At 54.9% G+C, this 20,959-nt stretch overlaps 1 protein-coding gene across 2 annotated transcripts in view; it reads right to left on the reverse strand.

The window, feature by feature from the left end:
* cadm4 (cell adhesion molecule 4) overlaps positions 1-20,959 on the reverse strand; it is a 238,940-nt gene that overhangs the window by 22,096 nt on the left and 195,885 nt on the right. For both annotated transcript variants that reach the window (XM_072553562.1, XM_072553563.1), the window contains exon 6: positions 20,698-20,788. In XM_072553562.1, coding sequence (XP_072409663.1) covers positions 20,698-20,788 — 91 coding nt within the window. The remainder of the gene's footprint in view (positions 1-20,697; positions 20,789-20,959) is intronic.

A 20,959-nucleotide genomic window follows, 5' to 3' on the forward strand; every position in this document is an offset into this window, starting at 1 on the left:
ACTGAGGGTCGGTGGGGGAGGGAGGGGATGGTACACACTGCTGTTACTGAGCGTCTGTGGGGGAGGGAGGGGATGGTACACACTGCTGTTACTGAGTGTCGGTGGGGGGAGGGAGGGGATGGTACACACTGCTGTTACTGAGCGTCGGTGGGAGGGAGGGAGGGGATGGTACACACTGCTGTTACTGAGTGTCGGTGGGGGGAGGGTGGGAGGGGATGGTACACACTGCTGTTACTGAGTGTCGGTGGGGGGAGGGAGGGGATGGTACACACTGCTGTTACTGAGCGTCGGTGGGAGGGAGGGAGGGGATGGTACACACTGCTGTTACTGAGCGTCGGTGGGAGGGAGGGAGGGGATGGTACACACTGCTGTTACTGAGTGTCGGTGGGGGGAGGGTGGGAGGGGATGGTACACACTGCTGTTACTGAGTGTCGGTGGGGGGAGGGAGGGGATGGTACACACTGCTGTTACTGAGGGTCGGTGGGGGTGGGAGGCGATGGTACACACTGCTGTTACTGAGCGTCGGTGGGGGGAGGGAGGGGATGGTACACACTGCTGTTACTGAGGGTCTGTGGGGGAGGGAGGGGATGGTACACACTGCTGTTACTGAGGGTCGGTGGGGGAGGGAGGGGATGGTACACACTGCTGTTACTGAGCATTGGTGGGGGGAGGGAGGGGATGGTACACACTGCTGTTACTGAGGGTCGGTGGGGGAGGGAGGGGATGGTACACACTGCTGTTACTGAGGGTCGGTGAGGGGGAGGGAGGGGATGGTACACACTGCTGTTACTGAGCGTCGGTGGGGGAGGGAGGGAGGGGATGGTACACACTGCTGTTACTGAGCGTCGGTGGGGGAGGGAGGGGATGGTACACACTGCTGTTACTGAGCGTCAGTGGGGGAGGGAGGGGATGGTACACTCTGCTGTTACTGAGCGTCGGTGGGGGGAGGGAGGGGATGGTACACACTGCTGTTACTGAGCGTCGGTGGGGGAGGGAGGGGATGGTACACACTGCTGTTACTGAGCGTCGGTGGGGGAGGGAGGGGATGGTACACACTGCTGTTACTGAGCGTCGGTGTGGGAGGGAGGGGATGGTACACACTGCTGTTACTGAGCGTCGGTGGGGGAGGGAGGGGATGGTACACACTGCTGTTACTGAGGGTCGGTGGGGGAGGGAGGGGATGGTACACACTGCTGTTACTGAGGGTCGGTGGGGGAGGGAGGGGATGGTACACACTGCTGTTACTGAGGGTCGGTGGGGGAGGGAGGGGATGGTACACACTGATGTTACTGAGGGTCGGTGGGGGAGGGAGGGGATGGTACACACTGCTGTTACTGAGGGTCGGTGGGGGAGGGAGGGGATGGTACACACTGCTGTTACTGAGGGTCGGTGGGGGGAGGGAGGGGATGGTACACACTGCTGTTACTGAGCGTCGGTGGGGGGGGAGGGAAGGGATGGTACACACTGCTGTTACTGAGCGTCGGTGGGGGAGGGAGTGGTGGACATGCACTGGGGAGTCAGGAGGTGAGTTGTGCACTGCAGGATTCCCAGGCTCTGACTTGCTCTTGGAGACCGGAAGTTATATAGAAACATAGAAAATAGGTATAGGAGTAGACCATTCGGCCCTTCCAACCTGCCCCACCATTCAATGTGATCGTGCCTGATCATGCAATTTCTATACCCCACTCCCTTCGTCTCTCTATGCCACTTCAGCCCTTTAGCCCCTGGTTCTCCAGCTCCCTCTTGAGTAGATGCAATGAACTGGCCTCAGCCAATGAACTGTTGGGGAAGGGGTGTACCACAGGTTCACAACTGTCCGCGTGAACAAATCTGTCCCCATCTCAGTTCTGAATGGTTTACCCCTTATTCCCCGACAGTGACCACTCGTTCTGGACTCCCCCAGTATTAGGAACATCCTTCCCCCATTGAGCCTGTCCAGTCCCATCAGGACTTTATATGGTTCCATGAGATTCCCACCCATTCATGTAAATTCCAGCAAATACAAGCCCAGACGCTCCAGTCTGTCCTCACATATCTGTGCTGTCATCCTGTGAAGCAGTCTGGTAAACCTCCAGTGGCTTCCCTCAATAACAAGAATGTCCTTCTTCAGACGAGGAGACCAAAACTGCTCACAATACTCTCGGTGTGGCCTCACCAAGGTCCTAAAGAACTGCAGCAAGATATCCTTACTCTGATACTCCAATCCTCTCTCGCGATGAAGGCCAACGTGCCATCAGTTTTCCTTCCTGCCTGCTGTACCTACACGCTAACCTTCAGTGACTATTCCACCATGACACCCAGGTCTCGTTACACCTCATCTTTTCCTAAATGCCATTGTTCAGACCCACCCACAGTCCTGTAGAAGGGTTACACCTGAAACGTCGACTTCTCCATCTCCTGATGCTGCCTGACTTGCTGAGTTCCCCCAGCCTCCTGCCTGTCCCTCCTGATGCTGCCTGCCTTGCTGTGTTCTCCCAGTATCCTGCCTGTCCCTCCCGATGCTGCCTGCCTTGCTGTGTTCTCCCAGTATCCTGCCTGTCCCTCTGGATGCTGCCTGCCTTGCTGTGTTCCCCCAGCCTCCTGCCTGTCCCTCCTGATGCTGCCTGCCTTGCTGTGTTCTCCCAGCCTCCTGCCTGTCCCTCCTGATGCTGCCTGCCTTGCTGCGTTCCCCCAGCCTCCTGCCTGTCCCTGCTGACACTGCCTGCCTTGCTGTGTTCTCCCATCCTCCTGCCCGTCCCTCCTGATGCTGCCTGCCTTGCTGTTTTCCTCCAGCCTCCTGCCTGTCCCTCCTGGTGCTGCCTGCCTTGCTGTGTTCTCCCAGCCTCCTGCCTGTCCCTTCTGATGCTGCCTGGCTTGCTGTGTTCTCCCAGCCTCCTGCCTGTCCCTCCTGATGCTGCCTGCCTTGCTGTGTTCTCCCAGCCTCCTGCCTGTCCCTCCTGATGCTGCCTGCCTTGCTGTGTTCTCCCAGCCTCCTGCCTGTCCCTCCTGATGCTGCCTGCCTTGCTGTGTTCTCCCAGCCTCCTGCCTGTCCCTCCTGGTGCTGCCTGCCTTGCTGTGTTCTCCCAGCCTCCTGCCTGTCCCTTCTGATGCTGCCTGCCTTGCTGTGTTCTCCCAGCCTCCTGCCTGTCCCTCCTGATGCTGCCTGCCTTGCTGTTTTCCTCCAGCCTCCTGCCTGTCCCTCCTGGTGCTGCCTGCCTTGCTGTGTTCTCCCAGCCTCCTGCCTGTCCCTCCTGATGCTGCCTGCCTTGCTGTGTTCCCCCAGCCTCCTGCCTGTCCCTCCTGATGCTGCCTGCCTTGCTGTGTTCCCCCAGCCTCCTGCCTGTCCCTCCTGATGCTGCCTGCCTTGCTGTGTTCCCCCAGCCTCCTGCCTGTCCCTCCTGATGCTGCCTGCCTTGCTGTGTTCCCCCAGCCTCCTGCCTGTCCCTCCTGATGCTGCCTGCCTTGCTGTGTTCTCCCAGCCTCCTGCCTGTCCCTCCTGATGCTGCCTGCCTTGCTGTGATCCCCCAGCCTCCTGCCTGTCCCTCCTGATGCTGCCTGCCTTGCTGTGTTCTCCCAGCCTCCTGCCTGTCCCTCCTGATGCTGCCTGCCTTGCTGTGTTCTCCCAGCCTCCAGCCTGTCCCTCCTGATGCTGCCTGCCTTGCTGTGTTCTCCCAGCCTCCTGCCTGTCCCTCCTGATGCTGCCTGCCTTGCTGTGTTCTCCCAGCCTCCTGCCTGTCCCTCCTGATGCTGCCTGCCTTGCTGTGTTCTCCCAGCCTCCAGCCTGTCCCTCCTGACGCTGCCTGCCTTGCTGTGTCCCCCCAGCCTCCTGCCTGTCCCTCCTGGTGCTGCCTGCCTTGCTGTGTTCTCCCAGCCTCCTGCCTGTCCCTCCTGGTGCTGCCTGCCTTGCTGTGTTCTCCCAGCCTCCTCCCTGTCCCTCCTGATGCTGCCTGCCTTGCTGTGTCCCCCCAGCCTCCTGCCTGTCCCTCCTGGTGCTGCCTGCCTTGCTGTGTTCTCCCAGCCTCCTGCCTGTCCCTCCTGATGCTGCCTGCCTTGCTGTGTTCTCCCAGCCTCCTGCCTTTCCCTCCTGATGCTGCCTGCCTTGCTGTGTTCTCCCAGCCTCCTGCCTGTCCCTCCTGATGCTGCCTGCCTTGCTGTGTTCTCCCAGCCTCCTGCCTGTCCCCCTTGATTCTGCCTGCCTTGCTGTGTTCCCCCAGCCTCCTGCCTGTCCCTCCTGATGCTGCCTGCCTTGCTGAGTTCTCCCAGCCTCCTGCCTGTCCCTCCTGATGCTGCCTGCCTTGCTGTGTTCTCCCAGCCTCCTGCCTGTCCCTCCTGATGCTGCCTGCCTTGCTGTGTTCTCCCAGCCTCCTGCCTGGCTACTTACCGTTCAGATAATAATCTGCCTTCTTGTTTTTGTCACCAAAGTGTATAAACGCACGTTTTATTGCATTTGGCAAGCATTTGCCCACTTAGCCAGTCTGCCCAAGTCAACCTGCAGCCTCTTAGCATCCTTCTCACAGCACACACTGTCACCCATCTTGGTGTCATCTGCAAATGTGGAGATACGGCATTCACTTCCTTTGTCCACGTTGTTAATGTATATTTTGAACAGCACTGAACCCTGCAGTACCCCTCTCCTCACTGCCTGCCTCTCTGAAAAGGACCCGTTTATTCCAAATCTCCACTTCCTGTCTGCCAACCAGTTCTCTATCCATGTTAATATATGACCTCTGGTTCCATGAGCTTTAATTTTCCTGACTAATCTCTGGTGTGGAACCTTGTCAAAAGCCTTTTGAAAGTCCAAGTACACAATATCCACTGATTCACTCTCCTGGTCACATCCTGAAAACGTTCCAGAAGATTTGTCAAGCACGATTTCCCTTTAGTGAATCCATGCTGACTAGGCCCGATCCTGTCACTGCTTTCCAAATGCTGTTATTACATCCTTAATGATTGACTCCAGCACTTTTTCCCATCACCAATGTCAGGCTAAATGGCCCATAATTCCCTGTTTTCTCTCTCCCTCTATTGTCTTTATAAAATGGCGTTGCATTAGCTGCCCCCCCAGCTGCTCGTATTGCTCATTCAGTTGAGTTTCTGATCAATGTGTTTTTAGTGGGAGATTCTGTGGTAATAACACTATTGGATGTCACGGGACAAAGATTACATTCCCCCCTGTTGGAGGCGATCATTGCCCGGCGTTTCTGTTGTGTGAATGTTACTTGTCATTTGTCAAGGTCATTATTTCACCCAGTCCTATCCTCTTGTATTGTTCCCATCTTGACAATGTCCTAACTGACAATCCCCATCCTTCCTTACATATATTCCTCATTTTCCCCCTCTCTGTAGCCCCCTCCCCCTCTCTGTAACCCCCTACACCCACTCCCCCTCTCTGTAACCCCCTCCCCCTCTCTGTAACCCCCAATACGCCCTCCCCATCCCTGTAACCTCCAACACCCCTTTCCTACCTCTGTAACCCCTTACACCCCCTCCTTATCTCTGTAACCCCCTATACCCCTTTCCCTTCTCTGTAACACCCTACACCCCCTCCCTATCCCTACAACCCCTACACCCACTCCCTATCTCTGTAACCCCCTACACGCCCTCCCTATCTCTGCAACCCCTACACCCCCTCCATATCTCTCTAAACTTCTCCAGCTCTTTTACCCCCTCCCTATCTCTGTAACCTTCTCCAGCCCCTATACCCCTCCCTATCTCTGTAACCTTATCCAGCCCCTATACCCCTCCCTATCTCTGCAACCCCTACACCCCCTCCATATCTCTCTAACCTTCTCCAGCTCTTTTACCCCCTCCCTATCTCTGTAACCTTCTCCAGCCCCTATACCCCTCCCTATCTCTGTAACCTTATCCAGCCCCTATACCCCTCCCTATCTCTGTAACCTTCTCCAGCCCCTTTACCCCTCCCTATCTCTGTCACCTCCTCCGGCCCCTACACCCCTTCCCTATCTCTGTAACCCCCTCCAGCCCCTACACCCCTATCTATCTCGGTAACCCCCTCCAGCCCCTACACCCCCTCCCTATCTCTGTAACCCCCTCCAGCCCCTACACCCCCTCCCTATCTCTGTAACCCCCTCCAGCCCCTACACCCTTTCCCTATCTCTGTAACCCCCTCCAGCCCCTACACCCTTTCCCTATTTCTGTAACCCCCTCCAGCCCCTACACCCCTATCTATCTCGATAACCCCCTCCAGCCCCTACACCCCCTCCCTATCTCTGTAACCCCCTCCAGCCCCTACACCCCCTCCCTATCTCTGTAACCCCCTCCAGCCCCTACACCCCCTCCCTATCTCTGTAACCCCCTCCAGCCCCTACACCCCCTCCCTATCTCTGTAACCCCCTCCAGCCCCTACACCCCCTCCCTATATCTGTAACCCCCTCCAGCCCCTATACCCCTCCCTATCTCTGTAACCCCCTCCAGCCCCTACACCCCCTCCCTATCTCTGTAACCCCCTCCAGCCCCTACACCCCCTCCCTATCTCTGTAACCCCCTCCAGCCCCTACACCCCCTCCCTATCTCTGTAACCCCCTCCAGCCCCTACACCCCCTCCCTATTTCTGTAACTCCCTCCAACCCCTACACCCCCTCCCTATCTCTGTAACCCCCTCCAGCCCCTACACCCCCTCCCTATTTCTGTAACCCCCTCCAGCCCCTACACCCCCTCCCTATCTCTGTAACCCCCTCCAGCCCCTACACCCCCTCCCTATCTCTGTAACCCCCTCCAGCCCCTAAACACCTCCCACAGGACAGTGTAACGGCGGCTGAAAGAACTTTTGATGAGTTCTCATCTGCTGAGGTAGTGTGGGCTGAGGTTAGAATCAGGAGAGGGGAGGTCACACTGCTGGGAGCTTTTTTATAGACCTCCTCAAAGTTCCAGGGAGGTGGAGGAGAGGATTGGCAAAATTGTTCTGGGTAGGAATGAAAAGAACAGGGTGGTCATTATGGGGGACCTTATCTTCCCCAACATTGACTAGAAATGCTACAACTCTAGTACATCGGATGGATCAGCTTTTGTCCAATGTGTACAGGAGGGTTTCCTGACACAGTATGTCGAAGGGCCGACAAGAGGGGAGGGGCCACACTGGATCTGGTGCTTGGTCATGAACCAGGTCAAGGGGTTTAATTTAGTTGTAGGTGAGCACTTTGCACAGAGTGACCATAATTCAGTTACATCTCGTTTACCAATGAAGAGAGATAGGTACATGCCACAGGTCAAGAAGTTATAGATGGGGCAAGGGCAATTATAATGCGATCAGGCAAGATTTAGGATGCATAGAATGGGGCAGCAAAATGCAGGGGATGCAGACAACGGAAATGTGGAGCTGGTTTAAGGAGCAGATATTGCGTGTCCTTGATAGGTATGTCCCTGTCAGGCAGGGAGGGAGTGATAAGGCGAGGGAACTGTGGTTTACTGCAGAAATTGCATCTCTTGTTCAGCAGAAGAGGGAGGCAGATGAGATGATATGGTTGAGATGTGGCCATGGAAAGTTACAGATTACCTCAGAAGGATTTAAAGAGCGAGTTAAGAAGAGCAAGGAGGGAACATGAGCAGGTAGAATAAAGGAGAACCTTAAACTTTCTACAGGTAATGAGGAATAAAAGGATAATCAGGGTAGGAATAGGGCCAGTCAAAGACAGAAGTGGGAAGTTGTGTGTGGACCGTGTGGAGATCGGAGAAGTGCTAAATGAATATTTCTCATCTGTTTTCACTGAGGAAAAGGAGAATATTGTAGAGGAGAAGACTGAGATACAGGCTATTAGACTAGAAAGGATTGAGGTCAGTAAGGCGATGTTATCAATTCTAGAAGGTGTGAAAGTAGATAAGTCCCCTGGGCCAGATGGGATTTATCCGAGCTTTCTCTGGGAAGCTACGGAGGAGATGGCGGAGCCTTTGGCCTTGATCATTGAGTCATCATTGTCTACAGGTTTAGTACCAGAGGACTGGAGGATTGCAAATGTTGTGCCCTTGTTCAAGAAGGGCAGTTGAGATGACCCAGGTAATTATAGACTGGTGAGCCTTACGTCTGTTGTAGGAAAAGTTTTGGAAAAGATTATAAGAGATAGGATTTATAATCATCTAGCAAGCAACAATTTGATTGGAGATAGTCAATATGGTTTTGCCAAGGGCAGGTCGTGTCTCACAAACCTCATTGAGTTTTTTGAGAAGGTGACCAAGCATGTAGATGAGGATAGGGCAGTGGATGTGGTGTACATGGACTTCAGTAAAGCTTTTGATAAGGTTCCACATGGTAGGCTGTTGGAGAAAATGCAGAGGCATGGAATTGAGGGTGATTTAGCAGTTTGGATTAGAGACTGGCTTTCTGAAAGAAGGCAGCGAGTGGTGGTTGATGGAAAATATTCAGCCCGGAGTCTGGTTACTAGTGGTGTGCCACAAAGATCAGTTTTGGGACCACTGCTGTTTGATATTTTTATAAATGACTTGGATGCAGGCATACGTGGATGGGTTAGTAAGTTTGCAGATGACACTAAAGACGGTGGAGTAGTGGACAGTGTGGAAGAATGTTACAGGTCACAGGGGGACTTGGATAAACTGCAGAATTGGGCTGAGAGGTGGCAAATGGAGTTCAATGCAGATAAATATGAGATGATGCACTTTGGGAAGAATGACAGGAAGGTAGAGTACTGGGTCGATGGAAAGATTTGTGATAGTGTGGCTGTGCAGAGGGATCTTGGAGTCCATGTACATAGATCCCTGAAAGTTGCCACCCAGGTGGATAGTGCTGTTAAGAAGGCATATGGTGTGTTAGGTTTCATTGGTAGAGGGATTGAGTTCCGGAGCCGCAATATCATGCTGCAACTGTACAAAACGCTCGTGTGGTCACACTTGGAGTATTGTTCTGGTCGCCGCATTACAAAAATGTAGAAGCATTGAAAAAGGTGCAGAGGCGATTTACCAGGATGTTGCCTGGTCGAGAGGGAAGGTCTTATGAGGCAAGGCTGAGAGACTTGGGTCTGTTCTCATTGGAAAGAAGAAGGCTAAGGGGGGATTTGATAGAGACATACAAGATGATCAGAGGATTAGATAGGGTAGTCAGTGAAAGTCTTTTTCCTAGGATGATGACATCAGCGTGTACGAGGGGGCATAACTACAAATTGAGGGATACTCGAATTCAGTTGAGTCCCCAAGCTGGGAAATAAAGTGGGCACACTCCATTACATTGAAGGTGCTACATAAATACAGCTTTCCTGTTGGGTTCTGCGACACCGAGAGGCAGAAGAAACAGTGATAAACTGAGAAAAAAATGAGAGAAACAAAATCACAGTTAAACTGCTGGCACATGTCTGAGGAAATGTGAAGTACACTGCCAAATAGTTGCAACTGAGTGAAATGTTTGAATATTCATGATATGTAGCCCTGTTTCTTGTTGCAGATATATTCCGTAAATCTGATTTGACCGCAGGCAATCTGGATAGCCACCTATACACGCAAGTAAACACCAACTCCTCAAGACCTCATTAAAAGTCAGCCATAATCCAAACTGGGAAAAAAAACCCTCCATTGACCAACCCAAGTTTAATCCAGTTCAGACAGAAGGCACAATTCCTCATTGACCGAGATTGATTCCCAGTCAGGAAACACATGCTTTATATTCACTGTCTTATTTCAATTCTCTACATTTCAAACTCAATATGCTCCTGATCGCTCTTAGCTCCAACAGACTCCAGTATATTCTATGTCTCTCGAACTTCTATGACCCTCTCCAGCCCTTAAACCCCTCTCTATCTCTGTATCTCCCTCCAGCCCCTACACCCCCTCCCTATCTCTGTAACCCCCTCCAGCCCCTACACTCCCTCCCTATCTCTGTAACCCCCTCCAGCCCCTACACCCCCTCCCTATCTCTGTAACCCCCTCCAGCCCCTACACCCCCTCCCTAACTCTGTAACCCCCTCCAGCCCTTACACTCCCTCCCGATCTCTGTAACCCCCTCCAGCCCCTACACCCCCTCCCTACCTCTGTAACCCCCTCCAGCCCCTACACCCCCTCCCTATTTCTGTAACACCCTCCAGCCCCTACACTCCCTCCCTATCTCTGTAACCCCCTCCAGCCCCTACACCCCCTCCCTATCTCTGTAACCCCCTCCAGCCCCTACACCCCCTCCCTCTCCCTGTAACCCCCTTCAGGTCAGACATGTTCCATGCACTCCTCCAGTTTCTGGGGAATCTTTCAGGGAACATCACCTTCAGTTGTTTCCTTTGGAAACAGATTCCCATTGACCTGTTGTCAGCTGCTTTATGCTCAGCAGGTACTCAATGAGTCTGTGGTCAGTGACTGACAATTCCATCACTCTTTCACAGACTTTGTAAACGATCAAACAATGACATTGAACACTCTCTCCACAATTCGCCATCAAAACAGTTATCCTGCAACTCTTGTACTATCACATAAGACAAACTATCATTGACCCTCTGACAGTGCGGCACTCCCTCAGCACTGACCCTCCGACAGTGCGGCGCTCCCTCAGCACTGACCCTCCCACAGTGCGGCACTCCCTCAGCACTGACCCTCCGACAGTGCGGCACTCCCTCAGCACTGACCCTTTGACAGTGCGGCACTCCCTCAGCACTGACCCTTCGACAGTGCGGCACCCCCTCAGCACTGACCCTTCGACAGTGCGTTACTCCCTCAGCACTGCCCCTCCGACAGTGCGGCGCGCCCTCAGCACTGACCCTCTGACAGTGCAGCACCCCCTGAGCACTGACCATCCGACAGTGCGGCACTCCCTCAGCACTGACCCTCCGACAGTGCGGCACCCCCTCAGCACTGACCTTCTGACAGTGCGGCACTCCCTCAGCACTGACCCTCCGACAGTGCGGCACTCCCTCAGCACTGACCCTCTGACAGTGCGGCACCCCCTCAGCACTGACCCTCCGACAGTGCGGCATTCCCTCAGCACTCACCCCCCGACTGTGCGTCACTCCCTCAGCACTGACCCTCCGACAGTGAGGCACTCCCTCAGCACTGACCCTCCGACAGTGCGGCACTCTCTCAGCACTCACCCCCCGACTGTGCGGCCCTCCCTCAGCACTGACCCTCCGACAGTGAGGCACTCCCTCAGCACTGACCCTTCGACAGTGCGGCACTCCCTCAGCACTGACCCTCCGACAGTGCGACACTCCCTCAGTACTGACCATCCGAGAGGGCGGCACTCCCTCAGTACTGACCCTCCGACAGTGCCCACTCCCTCAGCACCGACCCTCCGACAGTGCGGCACTCCCTCAGCACTGACCCTCCGACAGTGCGGCGCTCCCTCAGCACTGACCCTCCGACAGTGCGGCGCTCCCTCAGCATTGACCCTCCGACAGTGCGGCGCTCCCTCAGCACTGACCCTCCGACAGTGCGACACTCCCTCAGTACTGACCATCCGAGAGGGCGGCACTCCCTTAGTACTGACCCTCCGACAGTGCCCACTCCCTCAGCACTGACCCTCCGACAGTGCGGCACTCCCTCAGCACTGACCCTCCGACAGTGCGGCACGGTTAGTTTTTTGTTAGTTTCCCTTATGTTCAGGACAAATGCTTTGTGCTTTTTCTGAGGTCCTGTCCAGCAGAAGATATGATGCCTGTGATGGTTTGAATTTTCACATTCTTTTCATGTCATGCGATGTTCACTCGTCTTGGAGCCATGTGGACGGAGCAATGAAACCTCAAGCGTGGAGTGAGAACTGTGTTGCAGACATCAGGAGATGGACAACTCCAACATCTGAGTCATCAACAAAATGTTGACATCTGTCCCTCCTGATGCTGCCTGCCTTGCTGTGTTCTCCCAGCCTCCTGCCTGTCCCTCCTGATGCTGCCTGCCTTGCTGTGTTCTCCCAGTCTCCTGCCTGTCCCTCCTGATGCTGCCTGCCTTGCTGTGTTCTCCCAGTCTCCTGCCTGTCCCTCCTGATGCTGCCTGCCTTGCTGTGTTCTCCCAGCCTCCTGCCTGTCCCTCCTGATGCTGCCTGCCTTGCTGTGTTCTCCCAGTCTCCTGCCTGTCCCTCCTGATGCTGCCTGCCTTGCTGTGTTCTCCCAGCCTCCTGCCTGTCCCTCCTGATGCTGCCTGCCTTGCTGTGTTCTCCCAGCCTCCTGCCTGTCCCTCCTGATGCTACCTGCCTTGCTGTGTTCTCCCAGCCTCCTGCCTGTCCCTCCTGATGCTGCCTGCCTTGCTGTGTTCTCCCAGCCTCCTGCCTGTCCCTCCTGATGGTGCCTGCCTTGCTGTGTTCTCCCAGCCTCCTGCCTGTCTCTCCTCGTGCTGTCTGCCTTGCTGTGTTCCTCCAACCTCCTGCCTGTTCCTCCTGGTGCTGCCTGCCTTGCTGTGTTCTCCCAGCCTCCTGCCTGTCCCTCCTGGTGCTGCCTGACTTGCTGTGTTCCTCCAGCCTCCTGCCTGTCCCTCCTGGTGCTGCCTGCCTTGCTGTGTTCCTCCAGCCTCCTGCCTGTCCCTCCTGATGCTGCCTGCCTTGCTGTGTTCTCCCAGCCTCCTGCCTGTCCCTCCTGATGCTGCCTGCCTTGCTGTGTTCTCCCAGCCTCCTGCCTGTCCCTCCTGATGCTGCCTGCCTTGCTGTGTTCCTCCAGCCTCCTGCCTGTCCCCCCTGGTGCTGCCTGCCTTGCTGTGTTCCTCCAGCCTCCTGCCTGTCCCTCCTGGTGCTGCCTGCCTTGCTGTGTTCCTCCAGCCTCCTGCCTGTCCCTCCTGATGCTGCATGCCTTGCTGTGTTCCCCCAGCCTCCTGCCTGTCTCTCCTCGTGCTGTCTGCCTTGCTGTGTTCCTCCAGTCTCCTGCCTGTTCCTCCCGGTGCTGCCTGCCTTGCTGTGTTCCTCCAGCCTCCTGCCTGTCCCTCCTGGTGCTGCCTGCCTTGCTGTGTTCCTCCAGTCTCCTGCCCGTCCCTTCTGGTGCTGCCTGCCTTGCTGTGTTCCTCCAGCCTCCTGCCTGTCCCCCCTGATGCTGTCTGCCTTGCTGTGTTCCTCCAGCCTCCTGCCTGTCCCTCCTGGTGCTGCCTGCCTTGCTGTGTTCTCCCAGCCTCCTGCCTGTCCCTCCTGATGCTGCATGCCTTGCTGTGTTCCTCCAGCCTCCTGCCTGTCCCTCCTGGTGCTGCCTGCCTTGCTGTGTTCCTCCAGCCTCCTGCCTGTCCCCCCTGATGCTGCCTGCCTTGCTGTGTTCCTCCAGCCTCCTGCCTGTCCCTCCTGGTGCTGCCTGCCTTGCTGTGTTCCTCCAGTCTCCTGCCTGTCCCTCCTGGTGCTGCCTGCCTTTCTGTGTTTCTCCAGCCTCCTTTGGATTCCAGCATCTGCAGCGTCTCTGACCAGAGAGTTGGTATAAATGAGCTGTTTTCAGAATGGCGCGCTGTCTTCTGTGAGTACTGTCAGGATCAGTGCTGGATTAAATCAAAGATTTCGGAAGTCAGGGGCTTTGTAATCTTTCCAAGTTTGCAAGTGAGACAAAATGTGGTGGCAATGTGAGCTGTGAGGGGGATGTAGAGAGACCTCGGGGCGCTTTCACCAGGCTGAGTGAGTGAATCTGAATACAGCGGAAAAGACGCTTGAGTGCATATCTTCAGGGCCCCATACCTGGAGTGCTGACATTCTGGTCCACCATCACCTGATGAAGGAGCGTCTCTCTGAAAGCTAGTGCTTCCAAATGAACCGGTTGGACTGGTGTTGGGTGAGATTCGGTTTTGTCTACCTCAGGGAAGGTTGTACTTTGTAAACCAGGCAGCTACAGCACAGGATCAGCAGATTGATGACAGGGATGGTGGGAGTGTTATCGAGATCTGCGACACAGACCTTCAGCGCATTGTGTCTGTGCTGGTCAAAACTAACCAGCTAACTATTATCATCTCATCCTCCAGCGATCGGCCGCACAGTCTCAGCATCGCAAGTGCACATCTGAATACTTCCTCGATGTTCTGAGGGGTTTCTGCCTCTCCCATTCTTACAGCCATATTCCCATCAACTTCCCAGTGGGAACGTTTTCTCCTCACATCTCCTCAAAATCTTCTGCCCTTTAAATCTGTAGTCTCTGGTTATCAATCTCTCCACTAAGGGAAAAAGTTTCCTCCTGACTCTATCCCTCATCCTTTTATAAACCTAAATGTCATTCCCTCCTCTCAGTCTACTCTGCTCAAACGAAAACTTTTAAATCTCTTTCTGTCTCTCTCTTTCTCGCCCTCTCGTCTGTCTCTGAAACCCTCCAGCCCTTGCAGCATCCTGGTTAATCTCCCTCTGCACACTCCCCAGCACTCTCCCTCTCATATCCCTCCCCCAATGTCTTAGGGAGTGCGGAGGGCACAGACGCTCAGTGGTTAGCACTGCTGCCTCACGGCGCCAGGGACCTGGATTCGATTCCCGCCTCGGGCGACTGTCTGTGTGGAGTTTGCACATTCTCCCCGTGTCTGTGGGGGTGTCCTCCGGGTGCTCCGGTTTCCCCCTGCAGTCCAAAGATGTGCAGGTTAGGGTGGATTGGCCATGCTAAATTGTCCCATAGTGACCAGGGATGTGTAGGTTAGGGTGGATTGGCCATGCTAAATTGTCCCATAGTGACCAGGGATGTGTAGGTTAGGGTGGATTGGCCATGCTAAATTGTCCCATAGTGCCCAGGGATGTGTAGGTTAGGGTGGATTGGCCATGCTAAATTGTCCCATCGTGCCCAGGGATGTGTAGGTTAGGGTGGATTGGCCATTCTAAATTGTCGCACAGTGCCCAGGGATGCGCAGGTTAGGGTGGATTGGCTATGCTAAATTGTCCCATAGTGCCCAGGGATGTGTCGGTTAGGGTGGATTGGCATTGGGAAACAGTCCCATAGTGCCCAGGGATGTGCAGGTTAGGGTGGATTAGCCATGCTATATTGTCCCATAGTGTCCAGGGATGAGTAGGTTAGGGTGGATTGGTCATGCTAAATTGTCCCATAGTACCCAGGGATGTGCACGTTAGGGTGGATTGACCATGGGAAATTGTCCCATAGTGTCCAGGGATGTGCATGTTAGGGTGGATTGACCATGCTAAATTGTCCCATAGTGCCAAGGGACGTGCAGTTTAGGGTGGATTGGCCATGCTAAATTGTCCCATAGTACCCAGGGATGTGCAGGTTAGGGTGGATTGGCCATGCTAAATTGTCCCATAGTGCCAAGGGACGTGCAGTTTAGGGTGGATTGGCCATGGGAAATTGTCCCATAGTGCCCAGGGATGTGTAGGTTAGGGTGGATTGGCCATGCTAAATTGTCCCATAGTACCCAGGGACGTGCAGGTTAGGGTGGATTGACCATGGGAAATTGTCCCATAGTGCCCAGGGATGTGTAGGTTAGGGTGGATTGGCCATGCTAAATTGTCCCATAGTGCCCAGGGATGTGCAGGTTTGGGTGGATTGGCCATGGGAAATTGTCCCATAGTGTCCAGGGATGTGCAGGTTAGGGTGGATTGGCCATGGGAAATTGTCCCATCGTGCCCAGGGATGTGTAGGTTAGGGTGGATTGGCCATGCTAAATTGTCCCATAGTGCCCAGGGATGTATAGGTTAGGGTGGATTGGCCATGGGAAATTGTCCCATAGTGTCCAGGGATGTGCAGGTTAGGGTGGATTGGCCATGGGAAATTGTCCCATCGTGCCCAGGGATGTGCAGGTTAGGGTGGATTGGCCATGCTACATTGTCCCATAGTGTCCAGGGATGTATAGGTTAGGGTGGATTAGCCATGCTAAATTGTCCCATAGTGCCCAGGGATGTGCAGGTTAGGGTGGATTGGCCATGCTAAATTGTCCCATAGTGCCCAGGGATGTGTAGGTTAGGGTGGGTTGGCCATGGGAAATTGTCCCATAGTGCCCAGGGATGTGTAGGTTAGGGTGGATTGGCCATGGGAAATTGTCCCATAGTGCCCAGGGATGTGTAGGTTAGGGTGGATTGGCCATGGGAAATTGTCCCATAGTGCCCAGGGATGTGTAGGTTAGGGTGGATTAGTCAAAGGCACAACAACACCCCTTCTTCCCCCGGCACCAACCACTGTCCTGGGAGGGTTTGATGGGGGTACAGTGTAGAGGGAGATTTACTCTGTATCTAACCCCGTGCTGTCCCTGTCCTGGGAGTGTTTGATGGGGAATAGTGTACAGGGAGCTTTACTCTGTATCTAACCCCGTGCTGCCCCTGTCCTGGGAGTGTTTGATGGGGGACAGTGTAGAGAGAGCTTTACTCTGTATCTAACCCCGTGCTGTCCATGTCCTGGGATTGTTTGATGGGGAATAGTGTACAGGGAGCTTTACTCTGTATCTAACCCCCGTGCTGACCCTGTCCTGGGAGTGTTTGATGAGGGGACAGTGTAGAGAGAGCTTTACTCTGTATCTAACCCTGTGCTGTCCCTGTCCTGGGAGTGTTTGATGGGGGGACAGTGTAGAGGAAGCTTTACTCTGTATCTAACCCCGTGCTGCCCCTGTCCTGGGAGTGTTTGATGGGGGAACAGTGTAGAGAGAGCTTTACTCTGTATCTAACCCTGTGCTGCCCCTGTCCTGGGAGTGTTTGATGGGGGAACAGTGTAGAGAGAGCTTTACTCTGTATCTAACTCCGTGCTGTCCCTGTCCTGGGAATGTTTGATGGGGGACAGTGTAGAGGGAGCTTTACTCTGTATCTAACCCTGTGCTGTCCCTGTCCTGGGAGTGTTTGATGGGGGACAGTGTAGAGGGAGCTTTACTCTGTATCTAACCCTGTGCTGTCACTGTCCTGGGAGTGTTTGATGGGGAACAGTGTAGAGAGAGCTTTACTCTGTATCTAACTCCGTGCTGTCCCTGTCCTGGGAATGTTTGATGGGGGACAGTGTAGAGGCGGCTTTACTCTGTATCTAACCCCGTGCTGCCCCTGTCCCTGGGAGTGTTTGATGGGGGAACAGTGTAGAGAGATCGTTCAACCTCTCTCACTCTTCACTGTGCCTCAGTTGTGGAACATTATAATCTGACTTGTTGTACATGGGCTCCTGGAGACAGAATGCATGTAACTAAACCCAGACGGAAGGGATTTGGCCCTGGGTTGGGGCGAGTCAGTGCAGCTTGCATCACAAACAGTTCATGGTACAGATGAATGAGTGTCTCCCACATCAAGGGTGGGACAGATGGCAATGGCGCTGGTTGATGCCATCATCAAGCAGATGTCCCGCACCATCTGTTGGTGATGTTGTCTGTGGCACTGACTTGGATTGGCACTTGATTGCTTTAACCTTCTGTTGCGTTGGCAACAGCCAAGACCCCCTCAGCAACTCCAAGAGCTCAGCTCAAAGTCCATCAGGAGTAGCTGATCGCACAGAGAGAAGTCACACACAGCACTGTATTTCACTCTCCCAGTCCGTCCCTCCCATCTCAGACACTGGATGTGGTGCAAACTCTGGATTCACGACAGAGCACTCATTTTCTGCTCCTCAATGAAATTGCGTGCAGGCAAAGTTCTGCACTCTCTTCCAACCAGGCGGAATTCCCTCAGCACTGACCTTCCAGCAGTGCGGCACTCCCTCAGCACTGACGCTCCGACAGTGCGGCACTCCCTCAGTAGTGACCCTCTGACAGTGCGGCACTCCCTCAGCACTGACCCTCCGACAGTGCGGCACTCCCTCAGCACTGACCCTCCGACAGTGTGGCGCTCCTCAGCACTGACCCTCCGACAGTGCGGCACTCCCTCAGCACCGACCCTCCGACAGTGCGGCACTCCCTCAGCACTGACCCTCCGACAGGGTGGCACTCCCTCAGCACTGACTCTCCGACAGTGCGGCGCTCCCTCAGCACTGACCCTCCCACTGTGCGGCACTCCCTCAGCACTGACCCTCCGACAGTGCGGCACTCCCTCAGCACTGACCCTCCGACAGTGCAGCACTCCCTCAGCACTGACCCTCCGACAGTGCCCACTCCCTCAGCACTGACCCTCCGGCTGTGCGGCACTCCCTCAGCACTGACCCTCCGGCTGTGCGGCACTCCCTCAGCACTGACCCTCCGGCTGTGCGGCACTCCTACAGCACTGACCCTCTGACAGTGCGGCACTCCCTCAGCACTGACCCTCCGACAGTGCGGCACTCCCTCAGCACTGACCCTCCGACAGTGCGGCGCTCCCTCAGCACTGACCCCCCGACAGTGCAGCACTCCCTCAGCACTGACCCTCTGACAGTGCGGCACTCCCTCAGTACTGACTCTCTGACAGTGCGGCACTCCCACAGCACTGACCCTCCCACTGTGCGGCACTCCCTCAGCACTGACCCTCCGACAGTGCGGCACTCCCTCAGCACTGACCCTCCGACAGTGCGGCACTCCCTCAGCACTGACCCTCCGACAGTGCGGCCCTCCCTCAGCACTGACCCTCCGGCTGTGCGGCACTCCCTCAGCACTGACCCTCCGACAGTGCGGCCCTCCCTCAGCACTGACCCTCCGGCTGTGCGGCACTCCTACAGCACTGACCCTCTGACAGTGCGGCACTCCCTCAGCACTGACCCTCCGACAGTGCGGCACTCCCTCAGCACTGACCCTCCGACAGTGCGGCGCTCCCTCAGCACTGACCCTCTGACAGTGCGGCACTCCCTCAGCACTGACCCTCTGACAGTGCGGCGCTCCCTCAGTACTGACCCTCTGACAGTGCGGCACTCCCTCAGCACTGACCCTCTGACAATGGATAATTCATGGCACTGCAGTTCCTAGAGCAGTCTGTGTCCAAGTGCAGCAATCTCTGGACAATGTCCATGTTTGGGCTGACAAGTAGGAAGCAACATCAGGCCAAGGCACTGTCAGATAATGACCGTCTGTAACAAGGAAGCATCAAACCACTGCCCCTTGACATTCAGTGGTGTTTCTATTACTGAATCCCCTACTATTCTGAAGGCTACCATTGGCCAGAAACTGAAATTGACCAGCCATATAACTACAGTGGCAATGAAACCAGGTCAGAGACTGGGAATCCTGCAGCGAGTAACTCTCCCACTGACTGCCCCCCAAAGCCTGTCCCACCATCAACAAGGCACAAGCCTGGAGGGTGAGGGAATACTCCCCACTTGCCCCTGGATGGGGGCAGCTCCAACAACACCATCCAGGAAAAAGCAGCCTCCGCTGGATTAGCACTACACCCACAAACATCCCCTCACTCGCCCACCGACGCTCAGTAACAGCAGTGTGTACCATCCCCTCCCTCCCCCCCCACCGACGCTCAGTAACAGCAGTGTGTACCATCCCCTCCCTCCCCCCCCACCAACGCTCAGTAACAGCAGTGTGTACCATCCCCTACCTCCCCCACCGACCGTCAGTAAAAGCAGTGTGTACCATCCCCTCCCTCCCCCCCACCAACGCTCAGTAACAGCAGTGTGTACCATCCCCTCCCTCCCCCCACCGACGCTCAGTAACAGCAGTGTGTACCATCCCCTCCCTCCCCCCCCCCGACGCTCAGTAACAGCAGTGTGTACCATCCCCTCCCGCCCCCACCAACGCTCAGTAACAGCAGTGTGTACCATCCCCTCCTTCCCCCCACCGACCCTCAGTAACAGCAGTGTGTACCATCCCCTCCCTCCCCCACCGACGCTCAGTAACAGCAGTGTGTACCATTTACAAGACACACTGCAGGAACTCACAAAGACCCTTAGGCAATACCTTCCAAACCCATGGTCACTTCCATTGAGAAGGACAAGGGGCAGCAGATACATGGGAACATCACCCCCCTGCAAGTTCCCCTCCACTCACCATCCCGACTTGGAAATATATCTCCCGTTCCTTCCTGGGTCAGAATCCTGGGATTCCCTCCCTCAGGGGCATTGTGGGTCTACCCACAGCACATGGACTGCAGCGGCTCAAGAAGGCAGCTCACCCCCACCTTCTCAAGGGGGGGCAACTAGGGACAGGGTTGTACAATATTTGCTGGGCCCAGCCAGTGACCCCCACTTGCCATGAGTGAATAAAAATGCCGCGAAAAAGGGGAAATGTGAGCAACCAAGGTAAGGGTGTGCTTGTCGGTTAGAAGTCCAGTGGGGCTGGGGAATTCAAGAGAAATGTATTGTCAGGAAATGCGGGACCTGCTCCCACAGGGAGTTGGGGGGAATTTGGGACTCACTCCCACAACCTGTAGTGGGAACAAGTGATTCACAATTCAGAGAGACAGCCACAGGAGAGAACGATGGGCTGAGTGACCATCGTTTGAGTGCTGGAGATTTCCCGTTGAGGGTTGCAAACAGAGAGTGAGCACAGCATCCTCCCATCTGTGATAGCAGCAATTTCTGAACATGCTGTTTCTGAAAAGAGGGACACGGTGTCCAAGACTTTGTTCTGCAACCATCAGGACAAAATGCAAGAATGCCAAATTTCTGACGTTCACAATCATTTATACTGGGGGAGAAAAGGGTTCTAATTGGGTGACTGCTCTCGAGTGGTTGCCATGGAGAAAGGCATTGGTGAAGTATAGACTCCCTGAGATGCTGGGTAATTCCTGACCAATGTGTAGGCCATATTCCCCCTGTTTAGAGAGGATACAGGGATCGGGCATAAATGGAAGTCACTTTTCGCAAACTGAAACGAGTCTTGATACTAGCACGATGGATCATTTTACATTGGTTGTCAGGGTAACCACTGGCACACTCAGAGTTGTTCAGCCAGCGCTGCCCAGTTTATGGAGGATACAGCACTGACACACATCAGAGAGTCTCAAACCGTCTCAGCGGAGCTCATATCGGCTGGGCTGTCTCACTGTTACTGAGCGTGGAGGCAGATCAGAGTCACACTTACTGTGGGTTCCCTGTAACCAGGCACGTCAACGTCAGGTCATCACCCTCTCTCAAGTGGACGGACGGAGTTTGAACTTTGACCACGGGGGGAACTGCAAGAGAGAGAGAGAGACCCATTACACAGTGTCACCTTGCCAGGCAATAACGGAGCTGCACTGTCAGAGAATCAAATGGTTCAGATGCTGTGGGCCCATTCGGCCCTTTAGGTCCGTGCTAGCACTCTAAAGAACCAATTCACTCAACCCCATTTCACATCCCTTTCC

The sequence above is a fragment of the Chiloscyllium punctatum genome, chromosome 34 (genome assembly GCF_047496795.1).
Source record: "Chiloscyllium punctatum isolate Juve2018m chromosome 34, sChiPun1.3, whole genome shotgun sequence".
NCBI lineage: Eukaryota > Metazoa > Chordata > Chondrichthyes > Orectolobiformes > Hemiscylliidae > Chiloscyllium > Chiloscyllium punctatum.